This window comes from Castor canadensis, chromosome 12, assembly GCF_047511655.1.
Source record: "Castor canadensis chromosome 12, mCasCan1.hap1v2, whole genome shotgun sequence".
In the NCBI taxonomy this organism is placed as follows: domain Eukaryota; kingdom Metazoa; phylum Chordata; class Mammalia; order Rodentia; family Castoridae; genus Castor; species Castor canadensis.
In genome coordinates, this window is record NC_133397.1 from 102,219,250 (window position 1) to 102,236,941 (window position 17,692).

The 17,692-nt window shown below is 45.4% G+C and overlaps 1 protein-coding gene across 4 annotated transcripts; it reads right to left on the bottom strand.

Annotated features, from left to right (window-relative positions):
* Window positions 1-520: 520 nt before the first annotated feature.
* On the bottom strand, window positions 521-17,636 carry Itga10 (integrin subunit alpha 10). 4 transcript variants are annotated; one of them, XM_020157457.2, is made up of 30 exons: window positions 16,818-17,636; window positions 15,090-15,201; window positions 14,778-14,887; window positions 14,483-14,574; window positions 14,142-14,256; window positions 12,848-12,975; window positions 12,546-12,694; window positions 11,706-11,856; window positions 11,350-11,515; window positions 11,142-11,215; window positions 10,712-10,856; window positions 10,369-10,517; window positions 9,986-10,129; window positions 9,641-9,844; window positions 9,218-9,348; window positions 8,558-8,724; window positions 8,318-8,460; window positions 7,798-7,911; window positions 7,502-7,587; window positions 7,203-7,344; window positions 6,939-7,028; window positions 6,720-6,796; window positions 6,483-6,572; window positions 5,995-6,079; window positions 5,701-5,814; window positions 5,367-5,447; window positions 5,119-5,232; window positions 2,787-2,882; window positions 2,440-2,553; window positions 521-2,145 (listed from the first exon to the last, which is right to left on the bottom strand). In XM_020157457.2, exons 1-30 carry the CDS (start codon window positions 16,876-16,878, stop codon window positions 2,080-2,082), a joined length of 3,510 nt encoding a protein of 1,169 aa, XP_020013046.1. In that variant the 5' UTR covers window positions 16,879-17,636; the 3' UTR covers window positions 521-2,079. The 4 variants fall into 4 exon arrangements, with proteins under 4 accessions (XP_020013046.1, XP_020013045.1, XP_073906712.1 ...); XM_020157456.2 differs by having other exon boundaries at window positions 6,939-7,031; XM_074050611.1 differs by lacking the exon at window positions 6,483-6,572 and having other exon boundaries at window positions 6,939-7,031.
* Between the last annotated feature and the right edge of the window lie 56 nt (window positions 17,637-17,692).

Here is a 17,692-nt window from a genome sequence, read left to right on the forward strand (position 1 = left end):
ATTTTTATAATTATAGTTACCACTTTTTGGACATTTACTATATGTTCCTTTCTTAGATTATCTCATTTAGTTCCCATAATCCTAATAGGCTTAAAGAAAGCTAAAGCTGGAGAAGTTAAATCTGTCTGAAGTCAAAAAAGTTTTAAGCAATATAGCCTAGATTTTGCCCCAAATCTACCTTCGTTACTAACCACTATATTACATAGCTTCTAATTGTTATCGGAGTCTCAGGGAAGTTATGACTTCATCAAGCTAATAAATGGAAGACCTGGGATTTCAGTTTAGGCCTATGTACTTCCCAAACCCACACATTTATACTGCATTCTACAGTCCCATAAGAGGTAAGTATTGTAGGAAGCCAGAGCACATCTCCGATGGGAGAGTCACAGAAAATACTCAAAGTACTTAATAACTTTGCCTTCCAGGTATTCCACTATATAAAGATTCAGGCAAACTAGGAATTTACCCTTCACCCCTGCTGAACAGTCTATATCTTAGGGAACACAAACAGAGCCAGAAGTCATTTGATAATGAACTTTATTTGTTCTGACCATCTGATATATTTATTGTTCACCCTGCTGGGAAACAGAGACAATGCCCAGGAGGGTAGCCCTCAATAGAAGGTCAGATATATGCCAAAATAAACATTCAGCTAGGTGTCAAGAACAGCCTGGGAAGACAGGTTCTGTGGCTGATAGTCAACGCCCAATCAAGTCTTCTCTCCTCTCAGCTCTAAATGGGTGCTGTTTCTTCAAATGGCTGTTAGAGATGCACTCTGCAGACCAATAGCTCTGTCTTGATTACAAAGAAACAAGTTTCCCAGAATCTATGAGAAATCCAATTGCCTTTACTGCCCATGACCAAAATATGGGATAAGAATGGGTAGTTTGTATACAGAAATTAACTTGGGGATTTCCAGTAAACGTCAAGTAAGGGCTGGAAAACTGATTCAAACAGAGAAATTATGACTAGCAAAGTATGACTAGGGTTGCCCCAGAAACATTTTCCTAGGAGATATTTATGCTATACAACCAATGCTGGACAAGTAAGGGCTTACTCCCTGAACCACTCATACCAACAACTCTGGTTTCTTAATGCAGACCCCACTCATTGGAACCCCATGGGTCTGCTGCTTTCCAAAGCTGGAAAGGTGAAAGGGCTTCCCACCATAAAGCAGTAATCCTCTCCCTTTTCTCTGCTTTCTATAAGGAGGGCTTAAGAGTAAAGCCTGAGAGAACTAGGGAAAAGCACTGCCTCGTCAGTCTTCTCTGACATTCCAGTTTTTGCCACTTGGGGGCCCCTAGCTCCAGAAAATTGGGTGCCAGGCCCTGGCTTTGCTTCCAAGGAAGACTGAGGGTTGGGAAGCCCATGCCCTGTAAGCCTGGAGGCAGCTCTGTTTCCCCAGCACCTGAGGGCGTGCAAGTGTACCATGAAGTCTCAGGTTTCAGGAGGGGGTGGCAGTTGCCTGTCTAAAGGCTTCTCTGTTCCTTGGGATTGTACAGAACGTCTCTTGTGGCTTTTCCTCCTCCCTCCTTTTTTCCTGTTGACTCTCCCCATCCGGCTCTATGAATCACTAGACTCCACAGGAAAGCAGCAGATGTTGACTTTACTTCTCTCAAGCCAATGTCAGCTCCCTCCTGTGGAGTGGGGAGCAGGCAGAAAGGTGAAAGAGTGGGGGAATGGAGGAAGATAACCGTCATCCTTTCCAAATTCTGATGGAGGACTAAGGGAATCTGAAAGGAGTCAGGGACCTAGGCAAAAAAATTATTTTGATTCCTGAAGATGGGGACAAACAGGCCACAACAACAACCCCAATATTGGCTGTGGAGCAGGAGGGAAGTACAGGGTGGGAAGTACAGGGTAGGAGTGTTACTGGTTTTGGTGCCAGCCCTTCTTGTCTGAGGTAAACTCTCATCTCTTGCCAGCAGCATCCCCGTGACTCAAAAGTCAAGTCAGGCTGCAGGTCTGGGGAAATACTTCTGAAGCTTCTTCTTGTCCCCTCTGAGCCCCAAACCTCTTCTCTGACACAAGTCTCTTGAAGAAGCTGCCAGGGAAGGCTTTTTGAGCCTTATTCTACAATCATTGTTCCAACTTCTCTTCTCTTTTTCCTTCTTCGGGAATTTTCATACGGGCAAAGAAGCCAAGCTGTAAAAGAAAAGATAAGAGTCACTGCTGAATGGCCTGACTAGGGACCTTTGCCATTAGCCCTCAGACTTATCTGAGTCTTCACTTTGTTCTTCTTCCAAAAATGGGATTCAAATTTATTTTATTTGGCTTAGTTTAATTCAACCAACATTTGTATATTACAGTGAAGGAGATCCTGGCATGATACCCATAGCCTGCTTAGCTGCCCAGCACAAATCCTGTTCTACTTACATAGTAAAAGAGCCATCCACTTGTGGGCACCGTGGTCCACACTCTCTACTAAAGCAGTATTACCTTCCACAGACAGAAGACAAGGAGAGCAAGCAGGAGCAGCCCTCCAAGGACACTGCCGATGAGGATCCATAGGGAGATGAGGACAGGGCGGGTCTGAATTACCTCCAGGAGGCTCTGTGTGGGGAGAAGATAAAGCTAGCTGGCTTTGCTCTCAACATGAATAAAAAACCTCTTTTTAATCAAAAGAAAGAAGCAGGGGCAGAGGCAGTGGAACCGTAGCATTCTCATTTGTCACTGACTCACTGACTGCTGCATAATGGAGATACTTTTGCTTTGAAAAAGCTCATCTCCTACCCCAGCCCATTGCCATGATTTTCACTGCTCTCAAACTCAGTCTCCAGCCCTACCTCACTCCAACGGGCGGCGTCAGTCAGCTGTAGGACACTGCCCTCCTCAGTGTCCAGCTGGAAGGTGCTGACTACTGTCAGAGACTTGAACTTGGCCTGTGGAACAAATGGATGAGAAGATATTTAAAACAAACTATCATCAGGTGGTGTGACTCTTTGGAACCCCCAAGAACAAAGTTGAGGCTGAGTGGCACAATTTCCAGAGTCCTCAAGACCAGAAGAAAAGGTTGAAGACCAATGGAGGAAAAGAGGAAGGGTAACAGATGGAAAGCCTCTGGCCCTTCAAATATGCTGTTTACTCTACCTGAAATTCATTCCTCTCCCCTTTCCCTTGACTAACCTCTACCCTCATTTAGGTTTGAAGTTTACCCCTCTGGGAGTAGGGAGGTGTTTCCTTCTAACTCAGACTAACCCTAATACTATGGTTTGGATATAGTTTAAGTATCCCCCAAGTCTTCCTTTTGTTGAAATTAAATGATCATTGTGAGATATTAAGAGGGTAGAAACTACGGTACTTACAGATGAGATCTTTGGAAACTAATTAAGATTAGATGAAGTCATTCAGGTGGTGCCCCCATGATTGAATTCTGGTGGCTTTATAAAAAGAGTGCGTGAGCCAGGCACTGGTGGTTCACACTTGTAGTCCTAGCTACTTAGTTATTTGGGAGGCAGAGATTGGGAGGATCCAGGGTCCAGGCCAGCCTAGGCAAATAGCTCAAGAGAGCCCCATCTCAAACACAAACAAAACACCAAAATGGACTGGAGCAAAATTTTAAAAAAAGAAAAAAAGAAAAAAAAAATGGACTCTACTCTCTCAAGCAGTAGAGTGCCTGCTTTGCAAGCAGGAAGCCCTGATTTTAAAACCCAGCCCCTCAAAAACAAAAAAACAAACAAACAAAAAAAAAAGCTCATATGCACCTGCCATGACATGACACAGCCACAACAGCTCATACAAGAACTGAGCTGAAGCCAACACCAGGCCCTTGAAACTAATATACCTGTGTTTACTTCTTTGTCTTTTGCCACTAACCTATAAGATCTTTGACATTAAGGTATCATATTAGTTTTTGTGTACCCAGTGCCTACATAGTGCCAAGTATGTAGTGATTTCTACATACTGTAGTGGATTCGATAAATTTTTTGCTAAAATAATGAATAAGCTGGGTGTGGTGGAACACACCTGTAATACCAGCTACCTAGAAGGCTGAACAGGAGGATCTCAGGTTTAAGGACAGTCTGGGCAACTTAGCAAGACCCTTTCTCAAAAAAAAAAAAAGTAGGGCTGGGGGCTTGGCTCAAGTGGTAGAGTTTTTGCCTAGCATATACAAGGTCTTCGGTTGAATCCCCAGAACTGTAAAAATAAAATAAATAAATTAACTAATTAATTCAAATAAAAAGGTTCTGTTTGTAGCTCAATGGTAGAACATTTGCACTTGCTTAGCATATGTGAGGCCTTGAGTTCAATCCTCAGTACCACTAAATGGAAAAAATAAAAACAGACCAAAGAAGAATAAAGAGAGAACCAAATTTAGAGAACAGTGGTTTGCTCCAAAACATATGCCTACCTTCCAGAAATCTTGTGTTATATGGGAATGCACAATATAAACTTCTAGTGCTAAATAGGAATTACAAGTCTTCTCTCTCTCTCTCTCTCTCTCTCTCTCTCTCTCTCTCTTTTTCTCTCCCCCTCCTCCCCCCTCCTCCTCCTCCTCCTTCTTCTTCTCTAGGAGTTACAAGTCTTTATAATTAAGATTTCATTTCCATGCTCAGGAACTCACATTGACTTCTGAGTGCTTATCATGTTATATTCAGTTTCATCTCCCTAGCTTCAGAGACTTCTTCATAATTTAGATCCCTCTCCTTCCAATACAAATCCTGCATATGTCAGTTATTTTATTCACTCATTTAACAAAAATGCATTGAACACCTACAATAAGTTAGTCATAATGCTAAATGTTGGACATACTCTCTTCAGTGTTGACCTAATATGGAACCTTTTCTGTAATAGGCACTTGATAAATTATTAACAAATTAAATTTAGGTATCTTATAAATGTTAATTAATTACTAATGCAGTAGTAAGGGATGGTAAATAGAGAGCACTGATCAAATGTCCAGCTCATTATTTGTTTATTCTTTAGAATAACTCCATGAAATGGGTATTTTCTTCCTCATTTTAAAGGTCAGGACAAAGATTAGAGAGAAGAAATAACTTATTCATGGTCAAATAAATTGTAAGAGGAAAAACTGAAACTTGAACATGGGTCTGTCTATCTCCAAAACCTGTGTTAATAGAAAGAGAAGGGGAGAATAGTAAAAAAGGAAAGGCTTACCCTCCGGAAAAATTCATTGTGAACCAGCCTCAATAGTCCAATAGAAACCTCAGTCCCCTTTGCCAGCTGCCGGAGGTGACACCTCACAACCTGACACCGAGTATTGCTTTCATTCTATCAGAAAAGAGACAGATCAGGACTCTGGAGTAAGAAGATTCCCTCTTCCCATCTCTACTTCCCACCCCTCTGTCACAATGTATCAGATTCTACTTGCATTTCTTTTCTGGACACCCTTTTGTTATTCATACCAGTCTGCTTGTGTGCTGAAGCTCCTCTGGATGCACAGGGGACCCTGGAGGCTCAGTCAGGTTCTGCACTGTGCAGCTTGCCTAGAGGAAGATCTAACTTGAATGACGCTCCTGATGGGGGAGACTAGCTATTCCAGGCTGAGCTGAAACATACTACCCACACACTCTTATGGTCCTTGTAATCTCTTTATTTCCTCACAAAGAAGCCACCCATGTAAAAGAAAGGAAGAGGAGCTCTGAGAGCTGTGGCCAACAGATAAGGGAGCTAGTCTGGTATACAGTTTTAGTGAGTCCACCAACTCAAGATGGGAGGATTCCACATGTCCAGACTCACATTGCTAGTGATGACTTGAGATAGTGACAGGAAGTAATTGCCCCCATGGGCTACAGCTGGAAGGAAAGCTGAGATGATGAGGCCACTGACCACATAACAGCCGAGATTCTGAACCTGAAAGTAGGATTAGAAATGGGAAGATGTGGGAAACAGAAGAAGACCCTTTCTCATACGCTTCTCTTCATACTAGATACCTCTGAAACATGAAAAACTCCTCCCATCCTTCTCCCACACAGCTATTGCTCTCCCCCTAACCCCACCTCCCTGTCTGCCAAGAGCCTGTCGGCTTCTCACCCTAAGAGTAGTTTTGAATTCAGGGCCAGGACTCACTGGGAGGGTCCTATAGGTGTGAACCTCATAGCGGTGCAGGGTAGACTCACTGTGTGAACACCAAATCAGGAGGTACAAGGTCACAGCCAGGACACAGACACAGAGGCACATGATCAGGACACAGAGATGAATTTAAGGAAGGAAGGGCCAGCACATGGATAAAGAGATAAGGGTACATGGGGAAGAAAAAAATGGCATATAACATAGACTAGATACAAAGTATATGGCCATATCCCGTATCTCCTCATCCCAGCTCCAATGCCTAGGACCTGGCAAGTCTTATACCTAGGAAAGTAAGATGCTTAAAAGAGAAGGTTCATCATGAGTCGGACTGAGGAAAAAAAATGACATTCATGTTTCTTAACACTGAGGCACATAGAAAGAAAGGGAACAAACATAAAGGACATGAGTGTGGGGTTAGAACTAGGGCCCGGCCAGTAGCTGGGACATACCTAGAGAACAGGAGGTGAGGCTCATATTGGATGTGGGCAGAGGTATGGACTGTATTGTCTTGAAGGGTCTCATTTCTCTCCAGGCTACTGCTGTAGGGCCAGGGAGGGGAAGGTTCACATACCAGTCCCTCCCCAGATACCCCTCACTGCCAATAGAGGATCCAATGCTATTCCTCCCACAACCCTAGTCAAGACCCAACAGGAGTTGGCTTGGGAGGATGCTCCCCTTGTTCTCACCTACTGGCAGTCAGCCTCACCATGACCTGGTTCAGAAGAGAGGCACAGCTAAACTCAAACTCTAGGAGAAAGGTCACCTAGAAGCAGGGCACATGAGGTAATGGCACATTCTTCCTTAAGAAACAACTACAGAGAAACAGGAGCCCTGAACTCCCAAACCTCACAGATCCCAGCCCTTAAGCTCCCAAAGCCCCTTCCTCATTTTGGGCCCCAACTTACCTTGGCTTCAGCCTGGAAGACAGGATGCCCAACACTGCAGAATTGGGCATGAGGGGAAGGGGCTGCACATTCCACCTTTACTAGGCTGTCCTTCTGAAGCAGAATAATAGGGGTGGAAGCTAGAGCTGGGGTTTCAACTGCTCTCCCACCCACAGCCTCTAAATACTGAGCCTTTCTCCAGAGCACCTCATGGCCAAAGCCAAATCCCAGTTTTCTTCCTCTCCCCTCTCTCTCCTCCTCTCAAACTCCCTCCTCTAATAATACCTGAGGAGTGAAACTGGCCAGATGGAGGTTTCTAGAGAAGCTGAGATTCAGGCTAGTGTTGTAGGCATTTTCCTTCCTGTTCTCTAAAGTTGCTGATACCAGTACTTTCCGCTGGCCACCTCGAACCACAAATGGGGCTGTCCTAGGAGTGATGGATAAGGGAGAAAGCATGAATTGAAGGTGTACCAAAAGTCTCACTTCTGTTAATGGGGGTAAGAAACAACACGCCCCCATCTCCCTTCAAATCCTTCTGGTTTGTTTCAGGACACCCTGGTTTGCCCAGTTTGTGTCCATCCAACCTGGAGCCTTTGATGTCCATACTAGCTTGAAGCACCAGGTCAGTGACACATTCATTGTCAGGGCCACAATCTTTTGAGAAGGGAACCTGGAAGAAAGAGAAGGTCCTAAGGGCTGAGAAGAAGACAAGGAGAAAGGAATGGAATTGGGGGAAAGTGAAGAGAGAAGAATGGATACCATTGATTAGAGGGGCCCAGGTCAGATTTCACCATTAATATCTTTCCCTCCCCTTCCTCTTGAATTTACTGGGAGGGCAGTGTTGAGACCCAGAAGCAAGGCAGGGCTTAGCACTGCTAACCAGCTTTCGTATAGAGGTGGGTGAACCTTCATCCAGCACAGGTCCTGGCTTTGTAGTGTTGTCCAAGGCAAAGGTCACAGTCAACGCCACTGGTCGGAAATAATCTGATGTATCCTGAGGGAAAGAGTCAGGGATTGTGGGAAACCAGAGTTGAGGGTACAACCCAGGTAGAATGTGACAATTGTAGTGATCATTTATCGAGCCCTTTCAGTTGTCCTAGGCACTATCCTAAGGTTTTAACAATACTATTAAATTTAATTCTAATGCAACTCTAATTATATAGTTATTATTATCACTCTTTTGTAGACAAGGAAACTGAGATTTGGTGGTTTAGTGACTTGCCAGATTTCATGGGGGCAAATGGCAGTGCTAGGATTCAAATATATTGGCCCCCCAAGTCTGAATTGTCTCACTTTCCTTGCTTCATCTTTCTTGCTGATTCAGTTAAAATTCTTCCTCTGAGTGAGCCTTCTCCTCACTCTCAGGCCCCAGTGCAAAGCAGCTCCTTTCCCTTTCTTACCAGCACATGGAAGTGCAGCTGTTCACAAGTGACATTCCCCACACTAAGCTGGAGCCGCCAGCGGGACAGCCTCTGGCCAGAACCATCAAATGCTGCACGGGCCCCAGCCGTCCACTCATCCAGTGATGCTGTGAACCTCACATCTGAATGTGGGAAGACAAGTGTGAAGGTGAAGATGGGTGCAGAGACCAAGGCAGGCAAGGGATTAAAGGTTGCCTAGAATGCACTATAGTTACTCACAAAATTGGCGATCCCAGCGGCCAGGAGTGTGGGAGGTCACTTGGAGGCAAAGGACTGCAGTCAGGCAGGCTGCATCTTGGCCTCGCTGTCTACAGTCCTTCTGAACCACACTGATGGCCGGTGGAGTTATATCCAGTGATGGGGCTAAGTGGACAATGGGCCTGGAGCTGGGAACAGGGTAGGGAAGAAGTTCTAGTAGTAAAAGATAAGCTCTTTGAGAAGTGCAGCCCAGGCTGAGGATGTAGCTCAATGGTAGAGCATTGCCTAGTATGCATGAGGCCCTAGATTGATCCCCAGCACCAGAAAAAAAAAAAAAAAAGGCAAGAAGTGCAAGATTAGTGTGTTTGCCTCCCCATGGTCAAAACAAAGAATGAGGGGCCTGAAGCAATATATTACCTTTCCCTGAACACTGTGACAGAAGTCAGATAGCATGTTCAATTCAATAAGCACCATGTTAAAATCTTTACATGGATTACCTCATTTGATCCTTACATTAAAACTAAAAAGTAGGTACTATTATTATTTTCATTCTATAAACTAGGAATATAAGCACAGGATAAAAAAGACCAAAAAACCCAAATCTAAGTCTGTGACTCCAAAGCCCTTGCTCTTAACAGCTGTGCTGTGCTGTCCTCTGCTATCAGAGCTGGCACTCCTCACCTGAGCAGGATGGCCGCCCCATGGGCACCCACAGCCACATCTACCAGATCATCTCCATCAAGATCTAGCCGGCCATCCACACTTCGGCCAAAGTAGCTGAGAGCCTGTGGCATGGAGACAGCAGCAATCCGCTAAGAGGAAGAGAGGGGAGACTGAGGCAGGGACACACACACCTGTTTTTCCAGTCCTTCTGACAGGTTCTTTCTAATACTCCTACCAGGCAAGGGAATAAGAGAAACTTGCCTATTCTCAGGAGTCCCTAGTTCAGCAATCTGTATCCTACCCCACCACCTCACTTGTTGACCTACAGACAAAAGCATTTGTTTGGTTTTGGTAGCAGTCCAAGGGGACTATAGATAGGCAAGAAAACACCTTCCTTCCCCTTCATCCCACTTTACCCTTCTTTATCTGAGCACTCCTGACCTGAGCAGGATGGCGCCTGACTCCACTTTGGGTTCCATGATACAGGTACAGTGCTCCCTGGTGCCCATCTTCCAGGGGAGCCCCCACAGCCACATCAGCAAAACCATCTTGGTTCAGATCAGGAAGGGCACCCATGGCAAAGCCAAACCGAGCATCCTGGGGAAGTTCTGGCTGAAGTGTTTCTTGGAGCATCAGCAAAGATTGCTAGTGGAGGTGAGAAGATAGATATTGACCTGGCAGCCTCAACCTCTCAGCAAGAACTCAAATACATGTGCCTTCCCTCCTCCCTTCCCTCACGTTGCCTCCCCCACCCCATCCTACAAGGACGGTTCCAGTAAGTCTCACCTGGCCCACAACATACACATAAACACGTCCTGTCTCCTTGTTCTGGGGTCCCAGGAACATGGGGGCAGCCACAAGTAAGACATCAGTTGTTCCATCCCTATCCGTATCCAATGGACAGAGCTCACTGCCAAAGTACGAACCAATCTGGGGAGTGGTGAGTGGTGATGACCCCAGAGAAAAGGGAAGGTGATTGTCAATAAGTAGACTCATTGGGAAGCACTCACCAGCCTGCCAATTGGGTCCTTATTTCCCTGACAGACTCTGCCAATCAGAATTCAGCACAGATTTTTCAGGCCTCTCTTAATCAGGTCCCCTCTCACTCTTCTCCCTCAGCCTGGAAGTCCCTGCAAATCCAAGAATCCCACCCTCTCTTGATTCCATACCTGCTCTCCCTGGAGACTGTGGGCAACCCTCACAGCCCCATCTTTCTTAAGCTGGAAGGCAATGACTTTTCCTCGATGTTTAAACCTAGGAGCCCCTGAGAGAAAGAGGCGTCGTCCACCTTGCAAAAGCATGGAGGAAACAGAGTAACCTGCGTAAGACATCAGAGGCAAAATAGAAAGAAGATGAGATTAGAGTGGAGGACCCCCAAAAACACAGGAGGAAGGCCCAAAGGAAAGAGTAAGAGAGCAAGAAGAAACTGCATGAGTTAAGAGGCAGCACCTCATATCTGCAGCAAGTTTTCTTCCTGCCTCCCCCAGTATTCCACAGCCTCCTGCTACTCACCTAGGTAGGCTGCATGGTTCTGCAACGCAGGGGGAAATTCATCTTCCAGGGCTGTTCGTGGGGGGGAAAGGCGGCGACCTTCTTCAAGCCATAACACTGAGCCTCCCCAGTCATAGGCCCCCACCATCCCAAAGAGAATTCCATCCTGCAGGGCAGAACCAGATAGGGTTACTGAGAACACAGTGGGAAATAAGGAGAAAAACTCTCCAGGAGTGAGATCAAGAGAGTATGCTATAGTCAGTTAGAAATACATGGAAATGCCCACCCAGCACAATAAAAATTAAAAAAGAAAGAAACATCTTTAAGGTTAACATGGAGGTTGGTTAAAGAATGTGAAAGGGCCCTGAGTAAACTGAAGTTGCTAGAGGTTGGAGGGAGTCATGAAGAATTAGAGGCTGAGAGATGTCATGGAGGAATCAGTCTATCCAACCTTCAGTTGATGAGTGGAGAAACCAATCTGAGACATTTCCAGCCCAAAGGAACTTTCATTTTCTCCATGGGACCCTTGGGCATGAGAAAATAGCAAGACACTATCAGGAGAAGAAAGTTCCCTTTTGACCTACTGAACTCATTCTAGAACTTCACCTACACCCCAGAACTCCTCCCTCCCCCTTCCATTTCTCCAGGAGAATCATTACCCTCAAGGCCAAAAATTCGGTCTCCTAGTGCATCCACAATGTCAGTCAGTGCAGCCTCATCTGTGACATTGAAGAAGAATCGCTCATCAGGGTCACTGGCAATAGCTCTAATTTCCTGAAGGAAAGAGCTAGGGTCTCGCTGCCGCCGGAGGTAGTGACCAAGGACCTTAGGTTAAGAGATCAAGATGGGGTCTTTTAGCTGTATGGAATTAGGTGTCAGCACTGATACAGAACATAGCCAACTCAAGCAAAGGGAAGGAAATATGACTAAAGTACAGGAAAATGTTAATGCTCTATTTTTCTCAAGTTCTTGGTCTTTCCTCTACAATCCTTCTAGATTCACAGTCAAAACTCACTGCAATCCCATAGCGTATGACTCTTCCAGCCTCACAGGCCTTTAATGCTGCAGGAAGCTCCTCTCCATCATGTGATTCTCCATCAGTGACAACTACTAGTAGCCTGGCAGCCTCTGGTCGGCCCCCATGGGATTGACTAAACCCTTCTGTGCTGAGAAGAGAAAAATGAATGAGGCATGATCAGATGAATACACACACACGCACACACACACACACGCACACACACACACACACACACACACATACACAGGATTTAATAATGTCAGCAGTTCACTGAGATCTTGCCTCTTTAGGCCACTTCCCAACTGTGTCTAACATGGAAAGTGGCACAGAGTAACAGCTCAAATGTTCGAATGCCATAAAATATATGGAATAGCACATCATCAGTGCAAATAAGCACAAAATAACTTATTCATAGATTCATTCAACAAATATTGGATTTGGGAAGGCAAAATATTAAGGGAATGCAGAATAAAGAAGAATGATCAGGTTAGGGGAGTCTTCCCACAGATGAGTTTTAGATCATGTTTAGAAAGAGGGCTAAGACATGCGTACAGGTGAACCTGAGGACCAGGATCAAAGTTGGAGTGGAGGAATAGAGATAGAGTTCCTTCTGCACTGATAAACAAAGGCATGGAGAGACAAGACATAGATACTGTAGAAATGCAGTTAGAGGGAGTACAACCACAGACAACCATAGCCTTCCCCCATGCACCACTGGTGTGCATATAAAGATAAGTAAAATATCTTAGAAGGTACACAATACACTCTAAACCCTCCCATAGCCCTTCTAATCCTTCATCTCTCTGGCCTCCCACATGCCCCTTCACAATGCCTCACCAGGCCACCATTATTGCTTGAGCAGTCTTTGTTTCTCGTCCCTCTCGCCGACTGAGGTTCCTTGCTGCTCTCACCACTTCTTCCTTGGTTCGGAAATCTCCCAGGGACCACTCATGCACAGGGCTCTCCCCATACTGTACCAGTCCCACCTGAGAATAAAGTGTTCACCCAAATGGAATGGATGAAGGAGGAATAAGAAGGAGAAGAAAGGATGTGAAAGAGAGATGAACACCAGGATAATACTGAAGATATCAACTACACATCTCTCTCCCTCCAAGCCCCTTCATATTGCCTTCTCTCACCTGTATCTGTTCTGGATCAATAAACAGTCTCCCTACCAGTCTCCGTAGGAAGGTCTGAACTTCAGACCAGGGGTAGATGCTGTTGGAGCCATCCAAAACGATTAAAACATCCATGTATGTGGGGCAGCCTAGGAGGAGGGGTATGGTGATGGGAAACAATGACATAGGAGGACCTAGGGTCAACAGGGAAGATTATAGTAGGGCATATTCAATTCAAACATTTATCAGGCACTTCTCACATGCAAGGAAAGTACTGTGCCAAGCCCTGGGTAAGTATAGAAATTAATAAAATTAGAGAAAGTCATATATGTAATAAAAAAAAAACCCAAAGAACAAAATAAGCTCTAGATAAAAGCATAGTAACACTCTGTGCTGTGGGAGAATGAAAACCAATCAATTTTTTTCAAATGCTAGGGCTTCACTCGTGCTAGATATATGCTCTACCACTGAGTTACACTCCTATCCCCAGAGGGTCAATTCTGATGTGGAGGATCAAAAGAGGAGGCAAAGGCCAGGGGTGATGGTACACACCTGTAATCACAGCACTTGAGAGGCTGAGGCAAGCAGATCACAAGTCTAAGGACAGCCTGGGCTACATAGTGAGACCCTATCTCGAAACAAATAAACAAAGGCAGCAAGTCAAAAGGTTATTGTTGGCTGAGGGTATAGCTCAATGATAGAGCACTTGCTTGACATGCATAAGGCTCTGGGTTCAATCACCAGCACCACAAAAAGAAGATATTGAAGACTATAGGAAAATGCATGTAGGCAGAGAATACTTTAGCTCAGACTGGTCTCAAACTCTTGATTCTCCTGCCTCATCCTCTTGGTGATTACCAGTGTGCACCACCATGGCTGGTTGGATGAACAGTTTAAACAAAGGGTATAAAAATAGTTGGCAAACAGGAAAATGGTGAAGTGAATGCTATGGCATATGTGGATGGATAGGTTGAATGAATGTTTTTGTTTGTTTTTTGGGGGGGTTGGTGGTGGTAGTACTTAGGTTTGAACTCAGTAAAGCTAGGCAGGTGCTAGATAGGTGCTTTACTACTTGAGCCATTCTACCAGTCCTAGGTTGAATTTTTGAAATTGGTTAGACCAGATCATGGAGTCTTGATGCCCTGGTAAGGTGTCTGAATTCTAATCTTAGAAACATGGAGTTTTTGCAGGCACAATAGGTAGCAACCAAGATAACCATGCAGACCCTCCATTAATCATACCCTTTTGCCCCCATTTTTTCCCACCCAGCATCCCTTTCTGGGAGATTAGTCCTCATGCCCTTCCTCTGGCTCACGTTGGGCAGTGGGTGCCAGGCTTCCCTGGGGCTGGAATGAAGCATCCACACGGGCACATATTCCGGAACTGAAGACAGAGCTGCCACAAGCACGAGACCAGAGAGGGGCACAGGCCTGGGGATGGGTGGGGGAAATAGTTACTCCCAGGCTTGGGAGAGTACCTTCAGAACATGCTCCCAGTCAAAGGAGAGACTGATCACACTCCCTGAAATGCCCTATCTTTCCTTCTAGATTTTTTAAAACTCCATGACCCCTCCACAAACCAGTTTCCTTTGCCACAATGCTCTTTTCTCTACCACAAACCTTTATAGACCCTGCCACAACCCTTTCCTTAGCTCACCATGAATCCCCCATCACCATCTGTCTCTAGTAGAGACATCCCCAGGTGCATATTCACAGCAGGATGAGATGAATTGCCCAGTTGGTAATCACCTGGTTGGAGGGGAATAAAAGAGAATGAAAGGCGGGGGGCTTGAATTCAGGGTAGTTTGGGTAGAAAATGAGAAAGGATCAGTATCAAGTTGGAGATAAGGAGGGTGTGGGTTATGGGGCAAAGAAACTGACGTATAAGAGGTCAGAGCTTCTAGAGTGTCAAAGTCAGGGGTTAGGAGGGGAAGGGTCAGGCATCTTCTTACCCAAGTGGCCCTTGGCACATGGGGCATTGTGGGTCCCCCCTACAGAGCAGCGATAAACGTCACCCCTCCGGTCGCCTGAAGGCCCATCCCAGGGAGCACCCACCAGCATCCTGGGAGGAGGATGTGAATATAAGTGTCAGGTGAACATGACCCCTGACTTAGCCAGAGGAAAAGTGCACAGAGGTGGCAAGATTAGAGTCCCAGTCCCTTTCAAAAGACCAGATGAAACCCAAGATTGAGACCCATCTATTTTGCCTTTCCTTTCTCAGCACTCACAGACCCAATCCGATGGCCCTCTGGTTTCCTCCTCACCATGGCTGTCCACCCCCAACATGTTGTAAGACGCTGTATCCAAATTCAGCTTCTGGTGGCCCTGTGAATAGGCGTGGGTGATGCACGTCCAAGTTGAAGGGGGAGCAGAGACCTGGGGAGGAGGGACCAGGATAATAGAGTCAGCGTGAACTGGTCAGTCATTGGAGAACTGGAGAGGCACTGCCAGCGGGAAGTCATGAGGGATCGATCCCAGAGCATGTTAGGAAGCACTTCACCACCTGAGCCGCACCATTTTGCTTGTATTTTCTTTTTGAGATAGGGTTTCACTATATAGCCCATTCTGGCCCCGAATTCAAGATCCTCCCGCCCCTCTCAAATTGCTGAGATTACAGGCATGCACCATCATGTCAGGTTTGGGAATATTTTGATTTTAGTGTTTCAGCGTGCTTCTTACTTATAAGCTCTCCTGGACTTAATGTCATATACTCAGAGCCCCAACTGGAATGATTCCTTCCCTGTTTGGATCCTATGGCCCTCTGCCACACCGATGCACAGCTGTATTTCCACTCCCATTCCTGAAATCTCATTCACAGACATGTCTAACAAGGTCAAGTTACTCTTTTCTACATCATTCCTCCTACACATCCTCCTCTCCAAACCATGAGGGCCAAAAGTGGGAGAGATCCTTTCTGAAGCTCCTGAATAACCATTCTTCCCAAATATTTCCAAACCCCAGGACCATAGGGAGAACAAGAGGATGGTGAAGAGTACCATGTGTCTGAATATCTCCTTTCTCTTCCTGATTCCCAGTGACATTGTCACACTCTCACTCTCTCTAATGTGTAGGTCTCTGGTTGCTTCCAGCCCTGGAAACGTCAGTAGTAATTAACTAGGTGGGGCGACCCATCTGCCCACACACATAGTTTGTCATCTATTCTTGTCAAGAGTCCCATCACCCCAAAGTTCCCCACCATTTGCTTTTTTTTTTTTTTTTAATCTCATGCACCCTCCAAACTTCCCTACCTCCATGTTTTCCTCAAACTTTGCCCACTCAAAAGGCCTCTAATTGTGTCCTGGCTGATTCTTCCCTTCTGACTCCAATTCCCTTAAAATCAGAGCTGGTATTTTAGGAAACAAAGATTATAGGGCACTGGCAAGGAAAAATTCGTTTCTCCCATGGTTCTCTTCTCAACTGTGTCTTGCAAGCAACCCCCTCTCAGGCTATCCCTCCACCAACACTACCAATAGCTATAGCTCTAACTCAAACCATGCTCACTTTCAGAAAGATATTTTGTATGTGAGCTTTTTTACATCCAGGAAACTAGCAGGGTTGCATGAGCAGGAACTGTATCTCATTGGTTAGATAAACCTGAGTTGTGAGCACATAGCAAGGCAGTTATGCCTCAAGACCCAGGGACAACTACGGGTAGAGAGTAGTAAGGAGGGACGTAACAGGAATCAGGCTAGCTACGTGGAAGAACAAATCCTGTTTCTTTTTGGTCTCCTTACTCCCACAGGGCTTAGTACAAAGCTTTGAGATAATTAGGTACAACTCTTACACAAGATCCTAGGGAGCTTTAGCCCAATAGTCTTCATATTGTAGTAGTCATATGTGGGACCACAAGAATGTGCATACACATATGAAATGTAGAATCAGTATTAACTTCCAACCCTAACTCCCGGAGAATTTAAGCCCAGTGGCTTCAAGTCCAAACAATCTTTATATCTTTCATTCCCACCAGAAACCAAGAAGTTAACTTCCCTCACCTGTCAGGAACATTAGGCCCAAGAGCAGGTGAGGGAAGAAGGGGAGCTTCACGCTGGTCATTCTGCCCTGTGTGAGAAGTCTTCTGTGCCTCTGTCCCTCTCCTTTTTCTGTTTTCTTTACTTTCCCTCCTATCCTGCCCCCTCCCACTGGCAGCTAAAAATAAAGTTGGAAGGAATGGGAGGAGTGATGGGGAACTGTGGGGAGCCCCAGACCAAGCAAAGGACTGAGTGACCTTAATCTATTTCTCTGCCTTAGTGCTGCCCCCTGGAGGCCTCATCTCAATGAGAAGAACATAGTTTTTGACAATTTCGCTGCTTCTCTTTTTTTCCACCTTTTGTTGCCAGGTCAATAATGGTTTCCTCAGATTTGGCACAGAAAGTAGGAGTAGGCAACAGATTCTTTTTACTTCCTTATTTATCTGAACCTGGAATATGCAAAATAAAAGCTGATGCAGTGGTATCATTTATACGCCAGGAGAATCCCGAAGACACAGTCCCCCAAGTCAAACCTTACCACCCCACTCCACTTAGTTCTGGTGATGCTCATGGTTCTTAGCCTATGCTGCCTTGTACTGTTAATAGTTTTTAGAAGGACTATGAACTGGTATGAGGTGTGTTTTATGGAGTCAGTAGAATTACTTTAGCTTAGACCACCCCTCCCTCAATTCATTTAGGCTATAAACTTCTCAAGAACTGTGGGAACCATGGAGCTTCTTAGCTTTTGCTATATCTATTTTTCCCTGAATAGGTTTTCAATGAAAATCTGTGAGTGATGTTAGTGGTCAATCCCATGGAAAACCCCAAACAATAGTGTCAGGAATAGGGGCTTCAAATCTCAATGAATGGCTGGATGCAGTGGCACAGAAGGCTGAAGC

Excerpts from the sequence above, each read along its gene's own strand:
- Itga10 (XM_020157456.2), bottom strand. The coding sequence starts at position 16,878 with ATGACCAGCGTGAAGCTCCCCTTCTTCCCTCACCTGCTCTTGGGCCTA. Across the intron at positions 14,888-15,089 it reads GTTGGGGGTGGACAGCCATG|GATGCTGGTGGGTGCTCCCT; the intron begins GTGAGGAGGAAA and ends TCCTCCTCCCAG. Across the intron at positions 10,518-10,711 it reads GAACCATGCAGCCTACCTAG|GTTACTCTGTTTCCTCCATG; the intron begins GTGAGTAGCAGG and ends TGTCTTACGCAG.